This window comes from Sus scrofa, chromosome 3 (genome assembly GCF_000003025.6).
Source record: "Sus scrofa isolate TJ Tabasco breed Duroc chromosome 3, Sscrofa11.1, whole genome shotgun sequence".
Classification (NCBI taxonomy): domain Eukaryota; kingdom Metazoa; phylum Chordata; class Mammalia; order Artiodactyla; family Suidae; genus Sus; species Sus scrofa.
In genome coordinates this window covers 1,539,484-1,567,387 of record NC_010445.4, presented here as the reverse complement: position 1 = coordinate 1,567,387, position 27,904 = coordinate 1,539,484, and the positions used below count along the sequence as shown (strand labels likewise).

Sequence of the window (27,904 nt, the reverse complement as noted above, 5' to 3'; positions counted from 1 at the left end):
GTGGCCTCGGGCCGGAAGCGAGACCGGCACTTCCGGCGGCGGCGACTGGAGCGGGGTCCGCGCTCATGGCGGGGTGAGCCCAGCGGTGGGTGGGCGCGGCGGCGGGCGCTCGGCCGGCGTCTTCGGAGCGCCTACAGCAGGCGTGCGGGAGGCGGAGTGGCCGGGGCCTGCTCCAGGGGTCCAGCCCGAAACCGGGCGCAGAGCCCAGCTCGTCCTGGCCCGGACACGGTGGGCCCCGCGAGGCGACGGGGAGACCGGCCGTCGCCGAGCACATTGTAGGCGGGGGGTCCGGCCTAGCGACGGGCGGGCACTTGGCTGGAAAGGGCCTCGGAAAGAGGAGGCGGCAGGTGCGGCGCCCACGGCAGGTGGCGGGGAAGCCCGTGTCACAGAGCGGCGAGGCCGATGCGGTCGGGTGGACGCGGGTGTGTATCCCGCTCTCCGCCCCTCCGCTGTCTTGGAATTAGTTCTGGCGCCTAGGACACTCTGCCCTTTTTCCTTGAGACTCCCTATGCTTTTTGCTCGATGTTTGCTGTAAATTGTCAGCCTTTGTTTTGCTTCCAGTTTATTTCCAATGTCTTGCATCATCTTCAGCATCAGCAGTCTAAAGTCTTTTTCCTGGAAGCTGATAATTTCCAGATCACTTAGCTGTTTTTCTGGGGTTTTATTCTTGCTCCCTTATCTGAGTTACACTTCTCTGCCTTTTCATTTTTATAGGTTTTTGGTGTAGTCTCCTTTTTGCAGACAATAGAGTTACTTCTGATGCTTGACCCCCAGATGCTGAAGCTGGTATGGAGACTTCCTAGGCTTTTTGAAGGCAGCCATTCCCAAGTTGTTATCTGCAGGTCTTGTCATGGGGCTAATGATTGTCTTTTTCATCAGAAGAAAGGATGTAAAGTTGATTTGTAGGGCTGTTCTGAGAATTAAATGGAGGTGTATGTAGCTCATGTTTATGTTACCAAAATAAACTTGGGCTGGCCAACCTGCTGACTCCTAAATGAAGCAGGACCTTCCCAGACTAGCACCCCGCCCCCTCCCTATCCTCTGCCTGCATTTTGTCTGTAGGAAAACTGTAGTCAGAGAATACACTTAATCAGACGAGTGAGAAAATGCAGAAAGAAAACAGAAGAAAAAAGTTTACCCATGAAACAAAGTCAAGAGCCTTGAGCTCCTCCTCAAGGGTTGTAGATACCATTCTGAGCCATGTCCTTTGAGTTGTGTTGCAGATACCGAAACCCCACCAGGTGAAAGAAGTTAACCGCATATGCTGCCTGTAAGCACGGAGACCCCAGGCCACTTGGGGCTGGAAGATCCATGATGTTGATTCCCGGTTCCCTCATCACCGTTCAGAGGAGTGTCCATGAGCTGATCACGTACCCCACAACCCCCCCCAAAAGACCCCTCACTTATCCCTGAAAGCCTTTGGGGAGCTCAGGTCTTTTAAGCACTAGCTGCTCAGAACTCCTTGCTTGGTTTCCTGCAGTAAACAGGGCACTTTCCTTCACCACAGCCTGGCATGGGTAGATTGGCTTTACTGTGCATGGGCACGTGGGCCCACTTTTGGTTCACTAACAACAGGGAAAGGTTTTTTTGTTTTTTGTGGTTTTTTTTTTTTGTCTTTTTGAGGGCTGCACCCACAGCACATGGAGGTTCCCAGGCTAAGGGTCTATTGGAACTGTTGCTGCTGGCCTGCGCCAGAGCCTCAGCAGTGCCAGATCCGAGCCGCGTCTGCAACCTACACCACAACTCACTGCAACGCCAAATCCTTAACCCACTGAGCAAGGCCAGGGATCTAACCCGATCTAACCCGCAACCTCATGGTTCCTAGTCAGATTTGTTTCTGCTGCGCCATGACAGGAACTCTGGGAGAGGTTTTTAAAGACAAATGAGGGCCGGGGTTGGACATTCTTCTGATTGGCTGATGGTGAGTCATCCGGGGGGCCACATCATTGACTTTGTGGTTCTAACTGGTCTGTGGGCAGCACGCAGGTAACGTCTTCCTCCTGGTGGGGTCTCAGTATCTGTAAAACAACTCTGAGGACGTGGCTCAGGATATTACCCGTATCCCTTGAGGAGGAATGAAAGGTCCTTCTTGATTTTGTTTAATGGCTAAACGATTATTATTTTTTCTTGCCTGACTGTTTTCCTTTCTTTCTACATTTTCTCACTTCTCCAGTTAAATTTACCCTCTGAAACTTGGGGAAGATTTAGGAGGCTAAAGTTTTTCTACAAACAAGAGGCAGGTGGAGGCCATAGGGGTGGCGGTTTGTTCCGGAAGGCCCCCTAGGGACCTGTTCAGTTACAGTGGCCGTTGATAAACCGTTAAACATCCCACGTTTCCAAAGAGACTTGGAAATTGCCCTTCAGTTAGACACAGGTTGAGTTCAGTTTTTTTAAGAAATGTGACAGGCTGGGCAGACCCCATACTAGCCACTAAAGCCCACTAGCCACAGGACCTCAGTAAGGCAAGGACCTGGCCTCATGATGTTTTCTTCAAGTCTCTCAAAGCCCAATGAAAGTTTGCATCAGGTGGGGACTTCCCGTCGTGGCGCAGTGGTTAACGAGTCTGACTAGGAACCACGAGGTGGCGGGTTAGATCCCTGGCCTTGCTCCGTGGGTTAAGGATCTGGTGTTGCCGTGAGCTGTGGTGTGGGTTGCAGACGCGGCTTGGATCCTGCGTGGCTGTGGCTCTGGTGCAGGCCGGCAGCTACAACTCCGATTGGACTCCTTACCTGGGAACCTCCATGTGCTGCAGGAGCGGCTCTAGGAAAGGTAAAAAGACAAAAAGAAAAAAAAAGAAAGGAAATTTGTATCAGGTGAGAGAGCATACCAGGTCCGTTACCGGTATCCGTAGCTAGTAATGGGAACATTTTGATTGACATCCGCAAAGGGACTGTCAGTGGTTTGCGTTTTCCCTCTGAAGACAGCTTCAGGAGAGAAAACACACGTTTCGACAGAGGGGGAGAGGCCTGCAGTATGAGTTCGCTCCGGCGGCTGTCCTCGAGCTCCCAGGATGGGCGGCTTCAAGAGCAGAACCTCGCAGGCTCGCTGTCTGGAGCTGGGACATCCGAAATCACGTTGTCCGGAGGGCGGTTTCTCTCGAGGCCCCACTCCTTGATGTGTAGCCGCTGTCTTCTCCCCCGTCCTCACGTGGTCCTTCCTGTGTGTGTCCGCAAGGACACTGGTCGTGACGGACGAGATCCTGGCCGTATGACTCGTTTTACCTTAACTTAACTGCGTCATTAAAGACGCGCACCTGGAGGGACTGGGGTTTAGGGCTTTACCACGTAGACTTTGGGGCGATACGGTTCAGCCCATGCCACCTTCTTGCCGGCTGGTAGTCTTGTCCGGTCACCCCCCTTCTAGGGCATAGAGTCCCCTCTGAAAACGGGCGCGTTGAGGCGGGGGCCGCACCCAGCTTGTGCCTGCCGGTCCGTGCTGTGCCAGCCTGCTTGCTCCGTCTTCCTCTGCAGGTCCTGGAAGCCGGCCTGGGCTTCTCTTCGGCTTCAAAGGTTCCACACGGCTGGGCGCTGCCGAAAGGGCCGGACCGCTGCGGAGCACCTGTGGCTGGCGCGACATCTGAAGGACCCGTTTGTGAAGGCTTCAAAGGTGGAAAGCTACCGGTGTCGCAGCGCCTTCAAGCTCCTGGAGATGAACGAGCGGCACCGGATCCTGCGGCCCGGCCTGCGGGTGTTAGACTGTGGGGCCGCCCCCGGCGCGTGGAGCCAGGTGGCTGTGCAGAGGGTCAACGCTGCGGGCACAGGTGGGGCCGCCAGGCTGCTCGTGGGGCCTCTGCCACCATGGTGTGGATGCAGGCCGGCCGCCCGCGGCCAGGAGCTGCGGAGCTGCTGAGCTGCTTTGTGGAGGCAGGTGCTTCTGAGTGGTTTCTTGGCAGGAGGGATACGAACGGGACACTGACTCGTCACACTGACAGGCCAGGTAGAAAGGGGTAAGGCAAGGAGGTTCGCCTCGGACCACACCGCGGGAATGTGTCCAGTGGGTGGCTCGTTTGGGGCCTCAGCGGAGCTGTGCTTTTTGCCTGCTGATGTCCTGAAGCTGACTGCTTCCTGACCGTACAGCCAGATCAGCCCCGGGGTTTGCAAGTCCTGGTCCTTGAAGCCCTGGGTTTCCTGGAGATGCTGCCCAGGGGAACCCCTGGAGGCCAGGGCTCTGCAGTCTCCACTTTAGCTCAGCCCAAGGCACTTGGCTTCTGTGTTTTAAATTTGGGGTTTTTTTCCTGCTTTTTAAGGCTGCACGTGTGGCATGTGGATGTTCCTAGTTCGTATTTCCTGCTGTAAAGTCCGAGGGTACTGCAGGGTGTGCCATTATGACATAGGTGACAATTCACAAAGATCTCTCTCACACACCTTAGAATGGGGACATTTGAGCCCATGTCCCTGCCATGACCTGTGGCGTAGGTTGCAGATGTGGCTCTGATCCCGCGTCGTTGTGGCTGTGGCGTAGGCCGGCGGCTGTAGTGCTGATAGAACCCGTAGCCTGGGAACCACCATGTGCCACGGGTGCGGCCCTAAAAAGACAAAAAGATCAAACAAACAAACAAAAGAAAACACAGGTGGAGAGGTTGGGGCGAGAGAGGTCCCACCTTCTGGGCTGAAAACCAGAGCTTTGGGCTTTGAAAGAGAGGCTCCCTGCGGGATACTTGACTTCCAGTCTTATTTATTTTACGGCTGCACCCGCGGCACATGGAAGGTCCCAGGCTAGGGACTGAATCTCGGCCACAGCTGCAACCTGCACTGCAGCTACAGCAATGCCAGACCCTTTAACCCATGGCGTGGGGTTGGGGATCTAACCTGCACCCTCACAGCACTCCAGACTGCTGCAGTTGGATTCTTAACCCACTGTACCACAGGGGAACTCCTCTTTATTCATGCATGCGCCGCCACGGCCTGTGGGTTTGACCCATGCCACTGCAGCAACCTGAGCTGCAGCAGGAACACCACCAGACCCTTTTAACTGCTAGAGCACCAGGGAACTCCTCCAGTCTTTAGAGATAAAACACCCTGCCCCTTGCCCTTGGAGCAGCCTCTTGGCTAAGCAGACTGAGCTCTGAGGCTGCAGCTGTGCCCTTCATGTATGCACCCGGGCCCCGATCAGCAGAGCAGAGCAGGGAGGGGATGCTTTCAGCGCGAGTGCTGCGTGAGGAAGGGTGGTGGAGACTGCGGACGGCAGCCACACAGGCAGGAAGTCCTGTTTTGGGTAAGGCCGCACAGCGACATCTTTTTATTTCACAGTTGGTATCACTCAAATACAGGCAAGGTGTCAGTTTTGTGTGTGTGTGTGTGTGTGTGTGTGTGTGTGTGTTGTCTTTTTAGGGCTGCACTTGCGGCATATGGAGGTTCCCAGGCTACGGATCGAATTGGAGCTGGAGCTGTGGGCCTACACCACAGGCACAGCCACAGCAATACCAGATCCGAGCCGGGTCTGTGTCCTACCCCCCAGCTCATGGCAACGCCGGATCCTTAACCCACTGAGCGAGGCCAGGGATCGAACCTGCGTCCTCACGGATACAGTTAGATTCGTTTCTGCTGCGCCAGGATGGGAACTCCCCAGTTTTCTTACCTTATTTTGCGTCTGTCCATGTCCACATCTCTTGGCTTGTTTTGAATAGTTCCTACATTGAAGGAAGTTGGAGAAGCTGCAGGATGGATTTGTTGATACGGTCCAGGGGCATCTTCTATTCAAGCGTGTCATTAGGTTTTAGTTAATCCAAAGGACCACCCAGAGAGAAGAATCCTCAGGGCGTGAAATGCAGTCGGAGGTGGAGTCAGGCCTGGGAGGTGGCTCTTCCTCTCTGGGCTTCGGCCCCCTCAGAGGTAGCGGGAAGGACCCCGCCCCCACGGGTGGTCGCAGGACGTGTGGAGAGCGGGAGAGGCCCCGGGCTGCGTGTTTGGCTCTTCCTCGGTCCTGCCTTCGTCTCTGTTCTGCTGTTTTGTTGCGGGGAGATGGCGGCGTAAGTCAGTGCACTCACCGTTTCTTCCTCAGACGCCACGGCTCCTGTTGGCTTTGTGCTCGGGGTCGATCTTCTTCACATCCTCCCCCTGGAAGGAGCCACTTTTCTGTGCCCTGCCGATGTGACCGACCCAAGAACCTTCCAGAGAATCCGGGACCTGCTCCCCGGTGGGAAAGCGGATGTGATTCTGAGTGACATGGCACCCAATGCCACTGGGATCCGGGGCCTGGACCATGATAGGCTCATCAGCCTGTGCCTGTCCCTGCTGGACATGGCCCCAGACGTCCTCCACCCCGGGGGGGCGTTCCTTTGTAAAATCTGGGCTGGCAGTCAGAGCCATCGGTTGCAGAAGAGACTGACAGAGGCATTCCAGAACACCAGGACTGTAAAACCCGCAGCCAGCAGGAAGGAGTCATCAGAGCTGTACCTCTTGGCCACACGGTACCAGGGAGGGAGGAGGGGAGCTCTGTGAAGGACCGGGTGTCTTCTCCTGTCCCTGGTTCCTCCTCACTGCAGATGCAGCCTGAGCTCTTCCCTGGCGTGGGGCTGGGGAGACCCGAGGTTGATCTGGGCTGCAGCAGGAAGGACACATGGGGGACCTTTTTTCCTAAGGGAGGGGCAAAGATAAAAAGATGAAAAGGCCTACTGGGGGGAGGACAGAAACAGTGGGAGGCAGAGAAACACACACAGACACCTTTACATAACGTTCTCCTCTCCTGCTGTGACTGAGCGTGTTACGGAGAAACAGGCTTCCATCCTCCCTCCAAGAACAGCCCGCAGTTTCCAGGTGGTATTTTGGCTACCCAGCGTAATGTGGACAAATGTGAAACTTCAGTCTGGGGATTTTTTCCCATCTCTCGGGTGAATGATCTGGAAATACATCCATTCTTGAAGCAGTGACGAGTTCCCAGGACAATCAGAGAAGACATTTGGTGTGAATTATGCATGGGGTGGCTGTGCTTTGCTTTTTCACTGGAAAATGTTGCTGTAATATTCCAGGCTCCAAAGACTTAAAGGTCGTTGCCAAAGCAAGCAGCGACATGGTGTGTTCCCTTACCTCCGTGCCCCTGTCCAGGGTTGTGATGCGACTCTGTAAGGTCGTATAGGCCGTAAGAGGAATGAATGTCTGTGTTTTTAAGTTTTTGTTTTTTGTTTTTTTTTAAATTGATTGGTTTCCTCAAAACCAGTTCCTGGAAATGCTATAAAATTGGGTTGTGATAATCGTACAACTATAATAAAATTCATTGAGTGATAAAAGTTATTTATTTATTTATTAAAGTTTTTTAAAAAGAGTATATTGATGGGAGTCCTGTGGTACAGCGGAAAGGAATCCGACTAGTACCCTTGAGGATTCGAGTTCGAATCTGGGTGGGGGATCCGGCGTTGCCCTGAGCTGTGGTGTAGGTCACAGATGCGGCTCAGATCCCGCAATGGCGTGGCTGTGGCCTAGGCCAGCTGCTGTAGCTCCTATTCGACTCGTAGCCTGGGGACTTCCATATGCTGCTGGTGGGGCCCTAAAAAAGCCCCCCCCCAAAAGAGTTTATTGACTGTAGCGATGATTAAATCCCAAGACTGCTTGGGGAGGGGAGAGGTAGCCAGGAATCTCCATCAGGGTCCTAGGGCTGAGTCCAGATCCCTGAAGGATGCTGCTGGCCAGACTCAAATTTTTCGTTTTGTTTTCGTTTGCAGTCGGCCAGTTAAGACCGGAGAGCCCTCCGTCCTGCCTTCACTATCACATTCTCCGCTTTCCCATCCAGTTCGTTCTGGCCACACTAACGTGTCTTTTATTCTCTGGAAGAAGGGAATTCGGTGCAGGCCCTCGGGCGCCTAGCTGGCGCGGGAGGCACGCTGCTGGACCCAGGTGGCCGTAATTCGAGGAGGGACAGGCTGACCACTGCTCCCTGGAGAACTGAGACCCAGACGAGGTCCCCGCGCCCCGACGGCTCCAGCTTAGAAGCGCAGCCTTTTGTGAGGACAGCTTAGTAGAATAGCATTTGGCCTTTTTTCAGAGGGCCTTGTGAAAAGTTAAAACGCATTAACTCAAGCAAATACCGTAGTGGTAAAACCGGGGAAAGGGAGTGCAGGGAAGTTTGGCTCTAAGAGGCCACCGTTGGACGGTGCTATTCCACACAATACGGCGCAAGGCAGCCGCCAAGTGGAAGCCGACACGCTGGAGGTGGGGGCACCACGAGAGTCCCGCGGGCGGGCCGGCTTTGGTTCCGAGTCCCCTCTTTGCGGCCTCTGCCGGGAGTAGGTAGCTCCGGGGACGGACGCGGAGTCCCCGTGACCTGCAGGCGCGCAGATCCGGAGCTCACGGCTGGTCCCGCCCAGGTCTCGCGAGAGCGCAGCCGCACGTCTCGCGATACGTGGGCGCGGGCGTAGAAGAGGGAGATCTGAGCGGCGGCGGCAGCAGCAGCAGCGGCGGCGCCCGGTGGGCTGAGGCGGTGAGGTGAGCGGCCGGGGTGCCCCGGCGGGCGCCGCGCTGCGCCAGGCTGAGCCGGCGCGGGGCGGGCGGGGGCGAGGCTGGGGTCCTTCCGAGGCTGGGCGGGCGGGCGTCCCCAGCGCGCCTCCTCCGAGAAGGGCCGCTGGGAATGGTCGGGGTCTCGAGCGCCGAGGGGGCGGCCTCGCGGCAGCGGGTCCCTCACCCGCCGAGGCTCGGGGGCCGGCGGCGCTCTCCCCGCTTCCCGCGCGTCCTCGCCGGGCGGCGTGGGACTTGCCGCTACTGCCTTTGACAGCCAGGGAAACGGTGGGAAGGGGCAAGCGCCCTGCCCAGGGTCCCACTGCCGGCGGCCCGTGGGAGGCGCGCTCGCGTGCGTTTCGTCGGTGGTGGAAGTTTGGCGAAGGCGCCCGGCAGCAGGTGGAGAACTGGCCGGCCGGCCGGCGAGAGCGCCCGCGGCGGTGTGAAGGGCCGCTGGGCGGTGGGGAGCCCTGTAATGTCTGTCCTTGGGCCAGCAGGGCGGGAGAGAGGCAGGGTGCCCGGGACTCTGAGCTCCGAGTCCGTGGTGAGGGCGCTGGAAGGTTTGGGTCGCTTGGATAAAGAGGGTGGAATTTGAGCTGCCGCCTCGTGGGGCAGCGGAGTTCGGGGCAGGTGAAAGCGGGTACGTTCTCTTCCTGCTGGGGTATTGCGGGCATCGGGTGTGAGAAGGGGGCGTGTTGGCCAGATTTACCATCACGGGAGGGGAAGAGTGGTCTAATCTTGGCAGATGGAGGACTGGCCTTCCAGAGCAGAGCCCCGTGCCTCGCTGCGCGGGCCTGCATCGCTCGCCAGGCGCGCAGCTCCGTGAGCGCCCCTCGCTGGTTTCTCGTCCCACCCATCTTCCACTTGTGGTTTGAAGGAGAGTGGTGAGGACAGCCGAGTTGTGCCGGGCGTGGAAACCACGGCCTCCGGAAGACAGGCTCTGGGTGCACAAGGCCAGGGTTCTCCTTAAACGGGAAATTCAGGAGCAAACCAGGTCTTCTTTTTCGGGGGGAAGGGGGCTCCAGCTGGGGGAAGGTGCGTTCCGTCTCATACTTAAGGGAAATCAGTGAGAGCTGGCTCTTTTCCTGAAGACGATGCACCTGTAGGAATTCACACCTCTTGGTGCTTCGCTGTGCCTGGGACACTGCCACACCTTCCGGCTGGTAGACAGCGTGGTGTGAGGCCATAATAAGCACAGATTTGGGGGCGCAGGTTCTTTGCTGCTGCTTGTCCTCAGACCTTCATACACTGGCCTGGGGAGTACACTCAGCCTTAGAGCCAGACAGACCAGGGTCCAATCTCAGTTCTGTAACCATTTATTTGTTCTTTTTAGGGCCACCCCTGTGGCAGAGGCATATGGATGTTCCCGGGCTGGAGGCCGAATCAGAGCCGCAGCTGCCAGCCTACGCCACAGCCACAGCAACGCCAGATCCGAGCCCCTTCTTTAACCTACACCACAGCACACGGCAACTCTGGATCCTTAACCCCGCCCTGATCAAGGCTGGGGCTTGAACCTGCATCCTCGTGGGCATTAGTCGGGTGGCTGAAGGTGGTCGAGACACCCATTAATGTCATTGCTAACCTGTAATTAGCATTGCGGGGGTGCCCTCCTGATTGCCACTGTCGTGTGCTTTTTATTTTTTGTCTTTGCAGGGCCGCTCCCGCAGCATATGGAGGTTCCCAGGTGAGGGGTCTCGTCGGAGCTGCAGCTCCGGCCCACAGCACAGCCACAGCAACGCAGGATCCAAGCTGCAGCTGTGACCTACACTGTTGCTCATGGCAGTGCTGGATCCTTAATTCACTGAGCGAGGCCGAGGTTGAACCTGTGTCCTCGTGGATTCTAGTCGGGTTTGTTACGTCTGAGCCACAGCAGGGACTCCTGTGTTCTTTGCTTCTCATTCCCAGAAGCTAGGCTTTCTGTCAGTGCTCATCTGGGAGGTGCCCAGCTGGACACCCTGACGGCTGGACACCCTGTCCTGAGGGCCGTCTGTCTTTCCAGCTGGTGTGCTCGTCAGCGCTCTGCCGGTCAGCAGCTTGCTGGCACGTTGTCTTTTTATGCCTCCGTTCTTCTCTGAGAAATTGGCAGCATGTACTCCCCCTTAACCTGGAAGACGGTGCTCACGGACCCTGGAATGTGTTAAGGGCTCTGAGAGCGCATCAGGGTGTGGGGCTCCCTGAAGGCGCCCCTGACTGGGCAGCTGCCAGAGCCGATGGTGCGTGGAAAGGCTCCCCGTGACCCGTCCCTTGTTTTCCTCCAGAGGGAGGTGGCCATGGAAGACCTGGGCGAAAACACCACCGTCCTCTCCACCCTGAGGTCCTTGAACAGCTTCATCTCTCAGCGAGTGGAGGGAGGGTCTGGACTGGACGTGTCCACCCCTGCGCAAGGTTCTCTGCAGATGCAGTACCAGCAGAGCATGCAGGTGAGTGGTCCGTGTCCGCTCGGGGCCTCTAGGCAAGGCCCCTGCCCCGGGTAGGACTGGTTCACGTTCCAGATGGTTCAGCCGAGTGGTCCGTGTCCGGCTCGGGGCCTCTAGGCAAGGCCCCTGCCCCGCGTAGGACTGGTTCACGTTCCTCATAGTCGAGGGGGTTGGTGTTTCGAAGCCTGGAGGCCAGCTGGCCACCTCCCAGTCTCCAGCATGGCTATTCATTGTTTTGGAGGCTAGCTAATGGCCATGGTTCAGGAGCTGTCTGGCTCAGAAGCCTGAAATAACAGCACCCCCGGAGCGGGTCTGGTGTTCACCACTGGACTCACATTAACACGCTTACAGACACTAAAGGTCGGACTGGAAAGCCAGCCGATTCATTGAGTTGAGGAAGAAAATCCCAGACTGCATGCGGACGTGACCTAGGAGCTGTCCAGCCAGCTGCTGGCTCCCTTGACGGTGTGACACGCGCAAGGCTCTCCGTCAGCCTGGCAGGGAGGGCAGGGCAGCGAGTGAGGGATGGGCCATGTCCTGTCTCAGCCTGTGGAGGCCGTTGGCACGTCTCGGCTTCAGTCCACCAGGGGGTGATTTTGACAGCTTCACTCTGATTTTAGGCCTGTTTCACTTTATTCCAAGCTCTCGGTGATGCTCACTGTAGACACAGCTGTAGAGGCTCAGGTCTCCTGAAGGACTTGAGGTTCCAGAGAGTCGTGGGGTCCGTGCCCGTTGGCGCAGGGATCACCAGCTCCACCCAGGGAAGGGAGTGTGGTACCCGAGCCTTGCTGAGGCCCCGCAATCAGCAGTGTCTCCAGACATTGCCACGTGTCCCCGATTGAAACGAGAACGATGTTCTATGGTCCAGTGCTTCTTGGACTTGAATGTGCCTGTTTTAGGTATGGTGCCAAGGAGTGTTCTGACTTCATTCTTCTCCACGTGGCTGTCCAGTTTTCCCAACACCTCTTATTGAACAGGCTGTCTTTTCTCCATTGTATGTTCTCGTGAATGTGCCTCTTTGCAAAGGAAGGGTCTGATTGGTTATCTGTGGCACAGCCTGAGCTTCTGCATTTCTGTTAAGTGCCCAGCAGCTGTTGTGCTGCTGGATGGACTGTAGGCCATTCCTGGAGCGGTTGGGCTCTCGCCCACCTGAAGAAAAGGCCCTTGCAGTCCGCGATTCTGTGATGCTGTTTGCTGTGTCTTGTGAGGCCCTTCAAGGCTTCGGTCCCCCTGTGGGAGGCAGACGTCTCTGATGGCCCCCAATGGCCGGCCCTGGTGGACTGCAGTTTCTTCCACTTAATCAAACACCAACTCGGTGTTGTGGCTGCGGGATCTTGCCGTTGTAGTTGACATCTCAGCTCAGTTGACCTTAAGGTGGGGAGAGTTCCTAGGTGGGCCTGACCCAGGCAGGCCGATCTTTTACTTCTGAGTCCAAGACTCAGACAGATGGACGTCAGAGATGAGTCTTTAATTCTGGGTCCAGAGATCAGAGAGAGGTCAGAGATGCGGAGCAGGAGAGGCAGGGGAGGTCTCCCTTGTTGGCCTCGGAAGTGGCAAGGGCCACGTGGCGGGAGGTGGGGGTGGCCTCTGGGCGCCGACGGGCACTGAGGCCTGCCCGTCGGTCGGGACATGCAAGTGTGGAGGAGGCTCCAGAGGACACTGCCTGCTGACTGCGTGGATTGTGGCCTCTCGAGACCCTGGTCTGCGAGGGCCAGGCTTCCCGACCCAGAGAGCCCACAGCCGGTACGTGGGGGTTTAAGCTGCTGCGTCGGTGGTGGTTTGTCACAGAGCGTAGGAAAAGCACACCTGCTTTTCTAAAACAAGCCCAGACGCAGTCATCTGAAAACACACCTTCCTCTTCTGTCCCTTGTCACCTCCTCTTAGCTTGCTGCCTCCCGCACCCACTTCCCACCTCGGGCCAGTGTTCCTCTTCCCCACGGCTGAACCTGGGCCCTGCTGGGGCAGGTGCTCAGGGAGAGAGTGGTGAGGGAGCCGTCGCCTGTTTGATGCAGCTACTGAAGCCCTGTCTTTCTTTTGCGTGTGACCTGGTCAGCTGGAGGAGCGAGCAGAGCAGATCCGTTCGAAGTCCCACCTCATCCAGGTGGAGCGGGAGAAGATGCAGATGGAGCTGAGTCACAAGAGGGCTCGAGTGGAGCTGGAGCGGGCGGCCAGTACCAGCGCCAGGAGCTACGAGGTGGGTTCAGGCGGGCCAGCCCCGAGCAAGGGGGTTGTGCACGGTGCCTGCGGGACCCTGGGAAGCAAGAGCCCCGCCAGCCGGGAGCGCAGACGCTCTGCCTCCAGGTCCCAGGGCCAGCCTTCTCAGGCCACCTGCTGAAGTGGGTCGGACTCAGGTGTGCTCTGCGTCCCGGGGAGGGCAGCCAAGGGGTGGCTGCCCCGCATGTCCGCCCCCGGAGGTGCTGGTGGGTGTTCCTCTGCACTGGCTGCCCAGTTGCCTTCTCTCCCCACGAGCACTGGGATGCAGGTCTGCCAGAAAGAGATGCCCCGTGGCTTGGGGGTGACAGGCTTAGCAAGTCACTGGGTTGTGTGAGGGTCTCGGGTTGAGGCCAGGTTTTGTTCAAGTGGTTATAGGGTCTCAGAGCAAAGAGCCCCCATCTCAGGGGCTGCTTCACGTTGCCCTTGGCTTACCCAGGGCAGGCCAGGAAGGCACAACTCCCCGTTACCCAGAGGAGATGCTGGGTTTTTACTCAGTGCGTACATTCTGTGCTTCCTTTGCTGTGGTGAAAACCTGCACGTTGCCAGGGTTTCTCAGTAGGTGCTGATGAGTTGTGGAAATGCTGCCAAGTCTCCGGCAGCGCGTGGGACCAGACCGTTTCTGGCCCCTGTGCTTCCCTGAGGGTGGATCCGGGGAGTCTGGCCCTGTTCTTGCCTCACATGGCACGTTCACACGCTTTCTTCGTCCTGCTCAGAACAACTGTCTTGGAGGGTGTGCTACTCTTTGGACGCGTTCACACCCGGTGTGCGGGTCCCTGAATGTGGGCTGTTGTGGGGACTTAGTAGCCCAGAGACTCGGCCTGCAGCTGGGTAGTGCCACCTGGACGTTGGCCCTGGTGCTGCTCCAGGTGGGCTTCCTCTCTGAGCTGGGCTTTTGCTGGCGTCTGGGTGGCCCTAGGAGGGACCGTCCTGGGGGAGCCCGTGCGGGGTGGGGAAGGAGAGACTGTGTGACTCTCGCAGGTACTGAGGTGCCCTCATTAGGGGTGGGGGGGCGGCCCCAGGGCCGGCAGCCTGTGGGAATTGTGGTGTGGGCAGCACTGCTGTGGGTGTGGAGCTGTTGCACTTTCCCTGGGTCCTGCGTCCTGTGGGGACACGGCCTGCCCTGACTGCTCTGTGTCTCCAGTGTCCAGAGCAGGCTGTGGACTTGCTGGTGCTGAGATAACGTGGTGAGGGAGGGGTCGCTACAGGGTCACTGACAGTCTTTGTCGGGGAAAAATCCCCGGGGTTGGTCCTGGGGCCCCTGGCTGAACTTGGGCCTCTCTGTGAGAGGCCTCTCCCGCCACGGACATGGCTGAAGACGCCCCTGGGACTGGTGCACCAGCGGTTTTCCCGTTGTCCCTTGAGTCTGGGGTCCCTGCGCTGCGTTTTCAGTGTCTGCCAGTTGGGTGGTGTGTGGAGAGGGCAGCTGGGTGGGGTCTCAGCCTTTCTGCCTGGAAATACCTATTGGATGGTGAGACTTTGGTATCCAGAGTCTGGGGACCTGCCTGCACCGCCCCGTGCGCACTTGGCACTGGCGGCCCAAGCAGAGAGGCTGCATCCTGCCCTGTGATGTGCTGACCAGGTCCCCGCACAGCCACAGCACCTTGCTCCCAGGTTGTGGCAGGACCCTTGGCCTCGAGGGTTCCTAGTTGCTTGGAGGCTGTACTTGCAGCTCCTCAGTCCCTGGAACCCGGATCAGCCGGAGACCGTGGCCCTGCCAGCGCTTGTGTTGGGCCCCTCCTGGGTGTTGGGCCTGGAGAGGCCTGTGTGCACCCTGGCTGAGTGAGGCAGGCCCTGCCAGCACCTGGCAGTCCTTGGTGGGAGCCTCTGCAGCCCAGCTTCCTGCTGAGAAGTCAGCAGAGTTCAGGCTCCACGTACCAGGACCTGCTGCCTTTACCCCAGGACTCTGGCTCCCACTTGTCGTCCCTTTGCTTCTGGGCTGAGGGTGAACTCAGTGGCCGACAGTAGACCCTTTGGCCCCAGGGGTCACCCGGGTGATATGTCGGGTTCTGTGCCTTCCTTACCAGCGCAAACCGCACTCCCCTCCCCCGGTCCAGTGCGGGGCAGCTCTGAAGGTGTGTGGGAGAGGGGGGCCCGGGGCAGGTGCCCCTCTCTGCAGACTCACGTCCCCCGCCCGTCCCTGCCGAGTTGTCTGCTCGCCGGGGGTGGCAGACTTGTAGCGGGGAGCCCACGTGCATGCAGAAAGCTGCTCGAGCTGCCGAGCTCAGAGGCCTCTTCCCAAGGTGGCATCTGAGTGGGATTTCTGTCCTCGACGCCTCCCTGCGGAGGGCCACCGTCACCAGTGGTCGGTGACAGCGGGAGTGGTGCTGGTGTGAGCCGTGGTGGTGTGTTGCTGTGGCCAAGCACACGCGCCTCGGAGGGGGTCCCGAGGTCAGCTGCGGCCTTGGCTGCTGGCTTACTGGCGGCTCCTCTGTGGGCTCAGTCCTGTCCTGAGGGCGGAGCGGGTGGGGTGGGCTCTCCCTGCTCCGACTCCCTCTCACCGGCCCGTCCTCTTGGCAGCGCGAGGTGGACCGCAACCAGGAGCTCCTGACGCGCATTCGGCAGCTGCAGGAGCGGGAGGCCGAGGCGGAGGAGAAGATGAAGGAGCAGCTGGAGCGCTACCGGCTGTGCCAGCAGAGCCTGGACGCGGCCAGCAGGAAGCTGCGGGAGGAGGAGGACAGCCTGGCCGAAGCCGGCGAGGTGAGCGGCTGCGACCCAACCCCCGCGGGTGTGCCCGCCCCCGGGCCCGCTGCTCCGGCCCGCCCCGAGGGAGCGTCAGTGCTCGATTCTGCTTCCCCCTCGCGTGCCTGCGTTTTTTGCATAGCTGTGATCGTGGCGAAGATACCGGTTTTCCATTCTGTGGTTTCCAGAGAGTGAGGCGAACACTTCTTTGTCTTTGTGATTGTGACTTTCAGTGCTTGACCAATCCGTTTTTTGTCGTTTTCGAAGAATTTTTTTTAAATAGACACCCCGTCTTATAGGCGCATAGATGGTGCATGGGTTCATCCCTTTTGTCTCTGCTGAGTTATTTTATTTGGACAAGTCCCTAGGAAGAGGGTCACGAAAGCACCAGTTTGAATTCTCTCGATGGCTTTTGCCGCCAGGTGCTGGGGCGCACCGGTAGGCGTTGCTGAGGATGCTGGTTTCACCGGAACCTCACCTGTCACAGATGGTGGTGTTTTCTAGAGATTCTCGTGGGTTTTTCCCTTCCAGGACATATAAGTAGGTGCCCCTGGGTTTGCATTTCCTGCATTATTAGGAAGGTGCGTTCGCATCTGAGAACATCTGGAACCAGAGCGTAGGTGACCTGTGGTCCTTACTGCTTCTACCAAGTCAAAATTGTATGAATTTTATTTTATTTTGCTTTTTGGGGCTGCACCTGCGGCATATGGAGGTTCCTGGGCTAGGGGTTGAAATGAAGCTGTGCCTGCCAGCTGCACCCCAGGCACGGCAGTGTGGGATCCAGGCTGCGTCTGCGACCCACACCTCAGCTCACGGCAGTGCTGGATCCTTAACCCAGTGAGCAAGGCCAGGGTTCGAACCCACGTCCTCACGGGTGCGAGTCGAGTTCGTTTCTGCTGAGCCACAGTGGAAATGGCCGGGTTGTGTGCATTTTGGAAAGAGCCCAGGGTTGGTGCTGGTGGAGATGGGCTCCTCGGCCCTCCCTGTCGCTTTGCTGCGCTGCTCGGAGTCACGGGTGCGCCAGGACAGAGGGTGAAGCGCTGCCGTCGGGAGTCGGGGCCCTGGGATCCTTGGCATCTCTCTCCATGAGGCTTTGTCTCCTGGGTCGCTCTTCAGAAGTGGGCCCCCCGGGGCCTCCTGCCTTGGCGGCGCTGGGTGGTGTTCAGGTTGTCCCTGCATCTGTCCTCTGACGTGGGTGCTGGCGGGAGAGGAGCCATGATCAGTCTTTAGACAGTCCTCCTGCCCTTGGAGCGTGCCTGCCGCTTGTGCTCCATGGCAGGTGGGCTCGCGGGCAGGTGCCGGGGCCGCAGGGGAGGGGAGGCCGCGTCGGGCAGGGGGCGGGGGGGTGGGGAGCCGGGGGCGGGGAGCCAGCAGCGGGCCTGGCCCTCAGAAGTTGCAGAGCAGACGCCGACGGGCGTGCCGTGGCCAGCGTGGATGGAGGCCCCGTGCTGCTCCTCGTCCTCTTCACCCCTCTGAGGAGCCGTCCCTGGCCCCTGGGTCTAGGTCGTGGCCCCCGCCCGCCACCTGTGCTCCTTCCGCGGTGCCCTGGTTCAGAGGCTCGCACTCTGCGAGGTCAGCCTGAGGATGGCTGGCCCCCCCGCAGCCTCGTCCTCCTGGGCCGGGCTGTCTGAGCCCTGCGTGGAGCACAGCGCGTGTGCTCCGAGTGACTCAGGAAGGCCTCTTGAGGGATGTGTGTGTCGCTAAATGTGTTTTAGTGTCTGCGTTTTTGATTCCCAGCTCGACAGTCACTGTTGTCATCAAGGAAACTGTGCGGGTTGGTGAGGGGGCAGGACAGGACAGCCCCTCAGCCTCCCTGGGGCCAGGGGGTGGGCAGCGCTGATGCCTTTAAACGGCCCCGGGTTGGGCAGAGGGGCACGCGGTGCCTCCTTGCTGGCAGAGCTCCCCCCGCCCCTGCGAGTGTCGCTGTCTCTGCGGTGAGTTTGCAGGTCTGTTGTCTGGTCCTCAGCCTGGGGCTTGTCGTCTAGCTTGCAGCTCTCGGAGGCTGATGTGGACCTGTGGTCACTTTGAGCTGCTGTCCCCTAGTGGCCGGCGTTTCCTGCTGGTGGTGTGCTCTCTGGCCACAGGAGAGCCCCATGCGGAGTCCCAGCACCAGGAGGTGGTCTCGGGAGGGTGGGGTCCGAACACAGGCCGAGGTCTGTGCCCCAGCGTCCAGGGGCTCGCCGGCTTGGAGGCCGTGCTCTGGGCCGGCTGGCCGCCCTCTGCCCTCCCTGCCACCACTGCCAGCCTGGGCGCGCGCCGGTCTCTAGGGCCCTCGGCCGTCTCGAAGCTCTCTTTGTTCTGTGTGGCCTTGGGGGTGTCGCTCTTAGGGCAGCCTCTGTCCCCCACTTGCGACATCCTGGGGGGCTCCTGGCCTGGTTCACAGGTAGCGCTCCTGCGGAGCTGGAGTGTGGCCTGCTGTTGGGGGGGTGGTCGGAGGAGGCGTCCCAGGCCGGGAGACAGCGGGTGCCGGGGCAGGGCTGCGCGGAGCTCGCTGTGGACCGCCGGCCCGAGCTGGCAGGACGTGGGCCTGTGTGGACGCTCGCTGGGAAGGGACGACGTGGGGTGTGGGCGTGGAGGCTGCCGGTGTGATGCCTGGGCCCATGTTGGCCTGCAGTCTTCTGGCTCCTGAGCTGCCCTCCCTGCGACCCCGTCTCTCCCGTCTGCCTGCCCGGCAGGGTTGAGGGGTGGAGTCTGGTCTGCCCCGACACGGGTTCTGAAGGGGGCACCGGCTCTGGCCTTGCCCGCAGGGAGTGGGACTGCAGGGCACAGACTGTTGTGAGGGCGGTGGTCCCACCTGCTTGTGTGTGGGAGGCTCACCAGCCTCGCTCGGGCGCCTTGGTGAGCGGCTCCTGTGTGGCTCGCTTTGCCTGCAGACCATCAGCGCGCTGAAGGGGAGGCTCTCGGAGCTGCAGTGGAGCGCGATGAACCAGGAGATGCAGGTGAAGCGCCTGGAGTCCGAGAAGCAGGAGCTGAAGGAGCAGCTGGACCTCCAGCACAAGTGAGTGGGAGTCGGGCGGGCCACTGCCCGGGGCTGCGGTCTCTGCCGCTTTGCCAGGTGGGCCTGGCCGCCGGTCCACGCGGGTACAGTCAGCCTGCAGCCTGCTGGGGCGCGTGTAAGCTGGAGGTCCACTTGGAAACCACGTGGAAGGGCCAGGCCTGCTGGCCTGCGCCCCCTGTGGCCTGAGCACCGGTGTCCATGACCATGAGTGTGTGTCACTGCAGCTCTGAGGCTCTGCAGTGTCCTTCATGTGCTGTCCTCCCCGTCCACAGGCTGCTGGACACCAGGACAGTAGGTGCCAGAGCAGAGTGGCCTTGGGAATGTTTCAAGACCAAGAAAGGGGCGTCATTCCTTGCCTCCTCCAGAGATGGGGTGTCTGCTCGGAGGGCGCTCTCAGCGGGGAGGTTGTGAGCTGGGTTTTGAGGACTGGGTAGGATGTGCTCGGGGCGCGGGTGGGAAAGCTCGGTCCAGGGAGGGAGCACAGGAGCAGAGACCCGGAAGCGTGGCGGGCCTGCCTGCCCTGTGGGCGGGGACAGCGCTCTCCCGAGGAAGCAGGTATTGTCTTGAGTTCTGACCACTCTGCGGAGATGGGGGCTCGGTCGTGAGCGGGTCTTTGGCTTTGGCTGCTCCAGGGCCAGAGCGCTCGGGGGGGAGAACTGCGGGGCGCTCGGCTGGCCGGGACCCTCCTGCCCTGAGACTCGGGCCGAGAGCCGCCTGCAGGCAGAGCTTCTCGAGTGAGGCAGCTGCTGGCTTTACTGCATGCCTGTTGCTGGGCCTGATGTATGTTTCTCGTCCTAGGAAATGGCAGGAAGCCCAGCAGAAGGTTCAGGAACTCCAGGCCAGCCAGGACGCGAGGGCAGACCAAGAGCAGAGGATCAAGGTGGGTGGCTCCCTCTCAGTCCCTGGCCGTGCCCCGTGGATGTCACAGTGCTGGCCTCGGCCCTTCTGCCCGGGGGTGTGCACAGTGGCGTCTGGGCCCTGTGGGGGCCTGTGTCCGTGGTAGCCGTGGGCACTGCTGGTTGTCTCCCTGTGTGCCAGGCCCTGTGCTAGGTGCCGGGTGCCACCGTGGATAGGGGGTGCTTCTGCTCCCGAGAAGCTCATATTTTACTGGGTGGAGATCACTGTCAGACACGCAGAGTAACAGGTAGACGTGGCCACTGGGAGCACGATGACGTAGGGTCGGCGGGTGAGAACCCGCCCGTGCTGCCCGGCTGGCGTGTGACTGTGCTGGGTCTCAGCAGGTCTTCCTGACTCTGGGGTCCAGGCCGTGCTGCCTCACGGGGGCACCCTGCCACTGCCCATTGCCTCAGGGCCACAGCCACGTGCCTCTGTCGTCTCCCTCCCTGCCCCCAGCTGTGCAGCCGTGCTCCTCGTCAGGCCCCGTGGGGGGTTCTGAGCTGGGGGCGTGCTCAGTGGCATCTGGGCTCTTGCTGCTGTCCTCTGTGGGGGCAGCGCCCCGTCTCCTCCCGGCCCTCACACATCACACCTGTCCCCTCTCCTGCCCTGGCCCTCCTCTCAGTGTTACCTGCCGGCACAGCCCAGACTGTGCTCTTCCTGCCGAGACCTCATCCACCTCTGTGTCAGGTGTCCCCGCCTCTTGACCCAGTACCTGGCGCAGAGCCGGGCTTCTAGTGTTTGTTGAACAACTGCCTGATTTGCTCCTGGTCTCGTGCTCCTAGCATGTTCCGTGACTGTCTCTCATGCGTCTCTCCGTGTCCCTGGGGGCTAGGTGTTGTAAGGGAGAGGCTGTTCTCACCGAGCAGGGACTCGGTCATCACGCTGTGCCGTGGGAGCAGCGAGCAGAGCCAGCACGGCAGGGGCTGCATGTCCTTGTGCCAGATGGGTGTTGGGCACTGCAGCACCCTGCATGATGCCAGCCGCAAGGCCCCATGGGGCCACCCTGAAGGCACCCACTGAGGTTGCTACACAGAGGTACACCTGATGTGGCAGGGCAGGCTGCTGGGTCCAGGGCCGTGGAGGTTGCCGCGGACCCGGGCCTTTTGGCGTCTGTGACTGGTCCTCTCTGTCCTGCCCTTGCTCAGGATTTGGAGCAGAAGCTGTCCCTGCAGGAACAGGACGCTGCGATAGTGAGGAGCATGCGGTCGGAGCTGGTGCGGCTGCCCACGATGGAGCGGGAGCTGCGGCAGCTGCGGGAGGAGAACGCCTGCCTGCGGTGAGGGCTGGGGCTGGGGCTGGGGCTGGGGGCCTCCTGCGGTTGATCCCCCCCACCCCCCGGGCCTGCTCCAGGCTCCTGCGCTCGTCCCCGGGCTGCCAGGCTGTGTAGTGACTTTGTTTCCGGCCCCGCCAGGGAGACTCGAGAGGCCAGCGGGCTGCTCCGGGAGGAGCTGGAGGGGCTGCAGCGGAGGCTGGGGCGGCAGGAGAAGCTGCAGGAGAACCTCGTGAACCTGGAGCTGGAGAATGAGGTGGGCTGGTCCCTGCCCGGTGTCCTCCGTGTGGTGAGAGGACCCCGGCTGTCCTAGTCCTCCCTTCCAGCTGGTCAGTTAAAACATGGAAGCTGGTGGGCTGGGGTGGTGAGCAGGGCAGTGCCCCTGAAGAAGGCCACATCCAGACCCCAGGACTGTGGACACGGGATCTGAGGTGCTGACTGCTGGCCTCTGGGTCATGTAGGCCGGCCAGTGTGGTCACAGGAGGTCAGAGCCGCGTGGGGGGGGGGGCCTTGGTTTGCGGCTCTTGGTGGCATGGAAGATGGAGGAAGGGCCATGAGCTGGGGGATGTGGGCACTTCTGGAAGCTGGAAGGAGCCAGGACATAGGTTCTTCGCAGCGCCTTCAGGGGGACGTGGCCTGTGAAAGCTTGGCCTCGCCCGCGGGGCCTCTCTGGGCGTCTGACCTGTGGAACTCTAAGACGGTGAACTTGTGTGGCTCTGAGCCGCTGAGTTGGTGGTAACTCGTTTTGGTAGCACTGGGACACTCAGGCAGATGCTGAGTCGGAGGGGCGTGTGTGACGCTGAGGCGGGCCTTGCTCCCACTCACATGGCTGAGTGTTCTCTCCCCGTGGCCTTTGGTGGGACCGTGCAGAGGTGGCCATGGACGGCAGCACTGATTCTTGCTGGGCAGAGGGCGACCGGGTGTGGGGGGCTCCAGGCCCCCCGCTTCCCTCCGGCCACCCTCTGAACCTCAGTCTGCTTTGCCCGGCGTAGACCCTGTGATCACTTCCCGTTGGTTCCAGTCTGGCTGGGGGCTTGTCAGCTGCCCTGCCTAGTGGGGTCATGGCAGCTTCAGGCATGGACCAGAGCACACAGCCCTCTCAGGCGCTGGCTCATGTAGGACTTAACCTGAAAAGACAATTCTCGAGCTGAGTGGTCTTTTTCTGGACATAATTTATCTTGAAGTAGGTTAAGATTGTTCATCTGGCGTCATCCTGCCTGGTTTTAAGTCCTGCCATGTGCACTCGCTGGCTGTGTGACCCTGGCAAGTTACTTAACCTCTCTGTGTGCCTACGCAATGAGGAACAACAGCGTGTCCCGTAGGGCTGTGAGAATTAAATGAATTTTTATAAAGTACTGACTGAGCCTTGGCTGCAGTAATACGATTATTAACCAGGCTCATGCAGGCACATGCTCGGGCTCCAGGAAGTCCTCACGTGGCTGAATGAGTGCGTGGTCGCCAGCACTGGGTGCGGCCGGGGAGAGGAAGGGCGCGAGGCTGACAGGGCCCGGGGGCCTTGTGCTCATAGCCTGCGCTCTGAGCCGGGAGAGAGACTCGCACACGGGGTGGGGGTCAGCGTGGAGCAGCTCTGGGGATGCCAGGCTGGGGGCGGGGGTGCCACCGCTGCCTCCCGTGCCTCTGAGCCACGGGGGCGGGGGGGGGGGGACCCCAGCCCTGTGTGTGTGTGTGTGTTGGGGGGATTTGGCTGAGGCCCTGCCCCGCGTGTGCCCCGGGCCCCCCTCCCCAGCCCGCAGTCCGTGTAGCCTGCTGGGAACCTGGGAGTCACGGGGCCAGGCTGAATGAGGTGTTAAGCCCGCAGTGTGGCCTCAGCAGCTGGGAGCAGACCTGGTGCCTTTAGCTCGAGAGCAGGGCAGCCTGTTCCGAAGGCGCGTAGCCGCTCTCCGTTTTGTGTGATTCTCTGGGTGTTGAGGTGCGTGGCGGGGGCAGTTGGGGGTGGGGGCGGACGGGGCGGCGCGGGGCCCTTGTGCTGAGGTGCTGGGGCGCAGTGCCCTGAGTGTTCTCCCTCCGTGTGTTTGCAGAGGCTGCTGACGAAGCTGCAGAGCTGGGAGAGGCTGGGCCAGACCACGGGCTTGAGCATCAGGTATGCGGGGGCACCGGGCCTCAGGCCCCCCCCATCCTCTCCACACAGTCGGCGCCTTTGCAGAAGGCACCCCGCTTCCCTCCAGCAGAGGCCGCGCCAGCAGGCGCGGGGGTTTAATGAGAGACTCGACCCCGGAGTTGGGGCTGTTTTCAGCAGAGCGTTGGCAGGCGTTGGCCCTGTGTTGTTGGTCTTTCCTAAAGAACCCTTCCTGGTTTGTGTGAGGAAGGAATTGCTTTGGGGGAAAGGCCTTTCTTTTAGTTGGTTGTTAACAGTGGAGCGGAACTGGGTTTTGAGGGGCGGAGAAGGGAGACGGCATAGGAGGACTTTTCCCCGTCAGGCCCCTTCAGCGTGTCTGTCGAGCTCCGGCAGCAGGTGAGCGGCAGGACGGGCCGCCGACGGCCGGGCAGCCTGGGCAGGTGCACGGGCCTCTCCCTCCGCCCCGGCCCAGCGGTTCTGCCGCGCACCCTTCTGGGGCTGCCGCCTTTCTCCAGCCTTGCTCGCTGCCCCTGACGGCCCTGGGCGCCCTGCAGCCTGACTCTGCCCAGCCACTCCTGTCGGGGGTGGGGTGGGGGCCTGAAGACAGATGGTTCTGGATGCGTCCTTGGCCCCCGAGGCCTGGGGCCTGTGGTGCTGAAAGAGCCTTGTGTTTTATCTGCTTGTGTGACACGAAGGCTGTGGCTTCTCCTGTGTCTTCCCTGCTGCTCTTGGAAACTGGGCCAAGGTTGCGAACCCTCTTTAGAGGGCAGTGCTGTAATCACGCCATGGACTGCTGTTCGGGAGCCTGTGCCTGTTCGCTCGGCCTTAGGGACCCAGGTGCTTGTCACTGGAAAGGGCCCCTTCCTTTTGTTTCTGCCTCCCTGAGTCTCAGAGAACAGGCCAGGCTGCTGTTTCCTCTTGATCTCCCCTGCAGGGCCCAGACTCACGGTGGGAGCGGGGCCCGAATGTTTCATCTTCCTCGTGTTCGCTGGGCTTCGGAACTCAGGGGGACGCTTCCCTCCTGCCCCCAGGGAGACTCGTCAGACTGTGACTTCCTTCTTGTGCGGGGGATCAGAGGCCCGCTCGTGCCTGATCGGAGCAGCTGCCGGGCTCTCTGAACGCCCAGCGTGTGCCTCAGAGGCTCGACCTCGGGCCAGCGGGGCCTGTGCACAGCCGGCTGCTGTCTGGCCCGACGGCACAAAGATCAGTTCTGTGGGCAGGATGGAAGGTGCTGTTGCTCCTGGAGCCCCCTTGGCTCCACTTCCAAAGCTGACCCCCCCACCCCCTCCCCCGCCGCATGGCTGGCATGTGGGCAAACACAGTTTTTCAGCTGGGGTGGGTCATGCATCCTGGGAAGGGGTTTCTGGGGTGGTCCCAGGCCTTGGCGGAGGCGGGGTGATCCAGAGCTCAGGCAGTGGGGCGGGGGGTGGGGGGGTGCGTGCCGGTGCCCGCCTCCGGTTTGGGGCTGGGCAGGAGAGGAGCGGCACGGGTTCTGGTCCGCAAACAGAGGCGTGGTAGAGGCTGGAGCCTGGTCCGCTCTCCCTCCAGCGAGGGTGCTGCTCCTGGCGTTGGCACACTGCTCTGGCCGCTTTCCCGGCCTGGGGGTCGGGCCGCAGCCCTTTCCTTCCCGTGCTGGTGGGCTTTGGCGCCCGAGCCTGGACCCCGCGGAGCCGTGCAGCGTGGGAGGCAGCGGAGCGGGCTTGGCTCCTGGGGCCCGTGAGGAGGTTTTCCTTCAGGCGCTCGGCGTGGTTGTGCCTGGGCCCCTTCTGGGGGCCAGCTCCTCTGTGTCGCCTTGCCTGTCCCCGCTAGGGCCTTGGGGGCGGGCCTTCACCTCTGGCATCTGGGCTCCACTTCATTGGCGTGTGCGTCGTGTGGCAGTCGGGGCGGGGACGTGGTCACGGACTCGTGGCATGAGTGTGGCCGTCCGCAGAGGCCCCCGCGGAACGTGGTTCAGATACAGACTCCTGGGCTGGACCCAGCCTGGCAGGTCGGTCTCTCCAACACTGGACGTGAGTTTCGGCCTGACCGGGAGTACGGTGGGCAGCTTGGATAGCTTTTTGGCCGGGTTGGGGCAGTTATTAGAGATTCCTGAGCAGAGAGAGAAATGGGGGGGGGGGCACGTCGCAGGAGTGTGAGTGTGGGGGAACAGGGGCTCCGCGGGGGGACGCAAGACGGAGAGGGGGGCTCGTGCCAGTGGGCCGGTGTGGTAGGCGGGGGGCAGGGGAGCACAGCCTGGCGGGAGGAGGTGGCTCTGCCAGGAGCAGAGGGGCACCTTTTTTCAGCCTCACGGAGTTCACTGCAGCGGGGTGATGGGGGCTGCCTCAGACCCTGCTAAACGGTGGCTGGACATCTGCCTGGCCCCAGCTTAGCGCCCATGCGTTGTGGGGGCTCTTTAGGCCTCAGTTTGCATGTCAGTAATGGGAGGGTTTTCTGGAACTTTGGTTTCTCGCCACAGGATCATGTGTCTCTCTCTGAGTGAGAATCTGATGGAAGTTATGCTTTGTCCTCACAAAGACACACATTTGTGAATGGGTGCTTGTGGACGTGAGGTTTTTGCATGCTTGTTCAGGGGCCCACGCCCCCCACATGTGAACAGCCAGCTCCAACTCACAGCAGATGTTGGGGTCCAGCTGTTGCCCTGGAAGTGGAGGTTCTAGGGGCTGGGAGAACATTTTGGCGTGGCTCGGTGGGCTTCAGTCTGTTAGCTGTTTAGGTCAAGGCTCATTTGGGGCCTGTTCCCACCCCAGGCTCTGGCCATTGTCCCTTGTCTCCATGGGTTTCTGAGAGCTGCCACCACTAGGTGGCACACCCCCCCTTGGTGATCTGGCTCCCTGGGACCTTGGCAGCTGCTCTGAGGTCCGTTTGGATTTCCCGGTTCAGGCCTGTGGCCCGCGACCCCTGCTGGCCCACTGCTGGGGACTTGGTGCCTCCCTGAGAGGAGGGTCTGTGGTCTGACAGGTCTTGTCTGCCTTTGGGCGGCCACCCGGCCACTTGGCGGTCCCACGCCTGCGTTGTTGTTGGCCAGCCTCTTCCAGATCCTTAAGCCCTTGGGGTCTCTGAGCATCTGGTGTTTTAGACCCAACGTGCCCTGCACGGGCTCTCCTCTGTGGACAGGCCGTGGCTTCTTGCAGCTTCTCAGAGGGCTCTCTGGCCTCACAGAGGTTAGGAGCAGAGAGGAGTCCACATAGTAGGACAGCAACCACAGAGATACCAGAGGACAGAGGACCCAGAGATAATGGGGCAGGTGGGGGGCGACTTGGCTGGCGGGGCAACCAGGTCAAACCTATAGGGAAGCCGGTTGGGCTGAGGGGTCCTTTGCTGCCAGACAAGCGGAATGCGAGCACGCCGTCCATGGCGTTAATGGAGATGGGGTGGCCGGGGTGTGAGGACAGACGTTGGAATCAGTGGAGCAGGATGGAAAGTTCCGGAAGAATCCAAGAATAGAGAGTCCATTGATTTTGGTCGAAGGTGACCAGATAATTCCGTGGGAGAGAATCTTTGAACAAATGTGCTGAGACGACAGGATAGCTGTACAGATGGGTGGAGACGCCTTCTGTTGTCCAAGAAATCCGCTCAGTGGGGCACAGGTTTAAATGGAAAAGCAAACCTCTGGAAGCTTGAGTTTGTTTTTTTAAATTTTTTTTTTTTTTTGGTCTTTTTGTCTTTTTGTCTTTTTGTTGTTGTTGTTGCTATTTCTTGGGCCGCTCCCGCGGCATATGGAGGTTCCCAGGCTAGGGGTTGAATCGGAGCTGTAGCCACCGGCCTACGCCAGAGCCACAGCAACGCGGGATCCGAGCCGCGTCTGCAACCTACACCACAGCCCATGGCAACGCCGGATCGTCAACCCACTGAGCAAGGACAGGGACCGAACCCGCAACCTCATGGTTCCTAGTCAGATTCGTTAACCACTGCACCACGACGGGAACTCCTGTTTTTTTTAATTTTTTATATTTTTTAAAATTAAGAAAAACCCCAAAACACTCTATGGCTATACCTGCAGCATATGACAGTTCCTGGGCTCGGGGTCGAATCGGAGCTGCAGCTGAGGCCCACGTCACAGCCACAGCAATGCCAGCCAGATCCAAGCCACATCTGTGACCTGTGCCACAGCTTGTGGCAATGCCAGATCCTCAACCCGCTGATGGAGGCCAGAGATCAAGCCTGTGTCCTCAGGGAGGCAACATCGGGTCCTTAACCTGCTGAGCCGCGACGGGAACTCCTAGAAGCTGCGTTTGGCAGAGAGGTCTTAGGACGAGAAAAGCATGAACCACTGATGAAAACATAGGCAAGTTAGACTTCATTGAAATTAAAAACTCTTGCTTTCAAGACACACAATTAAGAAAATAAGGCTTGTCATAGACTAGGAGAAAATGTTTACAATGCGTGCGTCTGACTGAGGACTTCTATTCAGAGTGTAGAAAGAATTCTGTCATTCTTTCAAATTGACAAAATGACCAAACTTAAAAAAGCGGGTGAGAGACTTTGAGCAGATGACCTTTGCAGAAGCAGCTGTGAGTGGTGAATAGGACATGGAAGGTGCCTGGGGGCGTCTGACACCAGGGGAGAGGGCGGACCAAGTGGGACACCCCCCCCCCGACCCAGGAGACCAGCACGGGGGCCACGGCACAGCCCCCAGGAGACCGCCAGGCAGCTGTCTGTGCGGGCGGTTCGGCCCCGCTCTTGCACCCCGGAGCCTGAGCCCAGAGAGGTGGGCACGGGTGACCTCCCAGACGGGCGTGTGAGTGCTGTCTGCGGCCCTCTGCATAGGCCCTGCCGTGGACCAGCTCACGTGGCCCTCATGTGGTTGGGTCAGGGGGCACATCCCCCCGGGCACCACTGCTCAGCCAGCAGCGGGAGGTGGCGAGTGCTGTGTGGGGACGCACGAGCCAGGCTGAGCCAGAGGAGGCCGCTCCTGGAGGTCACGCT

At 60.2% G+C, this 27,904-nt stretch overlaps 2 protein-coding genes across 3 annotated transcripts in view; both read left to right on the top strand.

Moving 5' to 3' along the window:
• Positions 37-7,227, top strand: MRM2 (FtsJ RNA methyltransferase homolog 2 (E. coli)). Of its 2 annotated transcripts, none has more exon segments than NM_001184754.1 (3): positions 37-73; positions 3,471-3,760; positions 6,001-7,225. In NM_001184754.1, coding segments are annotated over 3 exon segments (738 nt in total). In that variant the 5' UTR covers positions 37-65; the 3' UTR covers positions 6,441-7,225.
• The window catches only part of MAD1L1 (MAD1 mitotic arrest deficient like 1), a 323,281-nt gene continuing 303,418 nt past the window's right edge, over positions 8,042-27,904 (top strand). The window contains exons 1-9 of the mRNA XM_021085975.1: positions 8,042-8,417; positions 10,685-10,846; positions 12,897-13,037; positions 15,575-15,754; positions 18,610-18,734; positions 19,533-19,614; positions 20,777-20,907; positions 21,043-21,157; positions 22,941-23,002. Coding sequence (XP_020941634.1) covers positions 10,697-10,846; positions 12,897-13,037; positions 15,575-15,754; positions 18,610-18,734; positions 19,533-19,614; positions 20,777-20,907; positions 21,043-21,157; positions 22,941-23,002 — 986 coding nt within the window. The 5' untranslated portion in view covers positions 8,042-8,417; positions 10,685-10,696. The remainder of the gene's footprint in view (positions 8,418-10,684; positions 10,847-12,896; positions 13,038-15,574; positions 15,755-18,609; positions 18,735-19,532; positions 19,615-20,776; positions 20,908-21,042; positions 21,158-22,940; positions 23,003-27,904) is intronic.

What these genes read in the sequence shown, in the direction of transcription:
- MRM2 (XM_021085633.1), top strand. Translation starts at nt 403, where the DNA reads ATGCGGTCGGGTGGACGCGG. An exon ending in ATGCGGTCGGGTGGACGCGG is followed by an intron (nt 423 to 3,470) that starts GTGTGTATCCCG and finishes CTTCCTCTGCAG; the next exon opens with GTCCTGGAAGCCGGCCTGGG. An exon ending in GGTCAACGCTGCGGGCACAG is followed by an intron (nt 3,761 to 6,000) that starts GTGGGGCCGCCA and finishes TTTCTTCCTCAG; the next exon opens with ACGCCACGGCTCCTGTTGGC.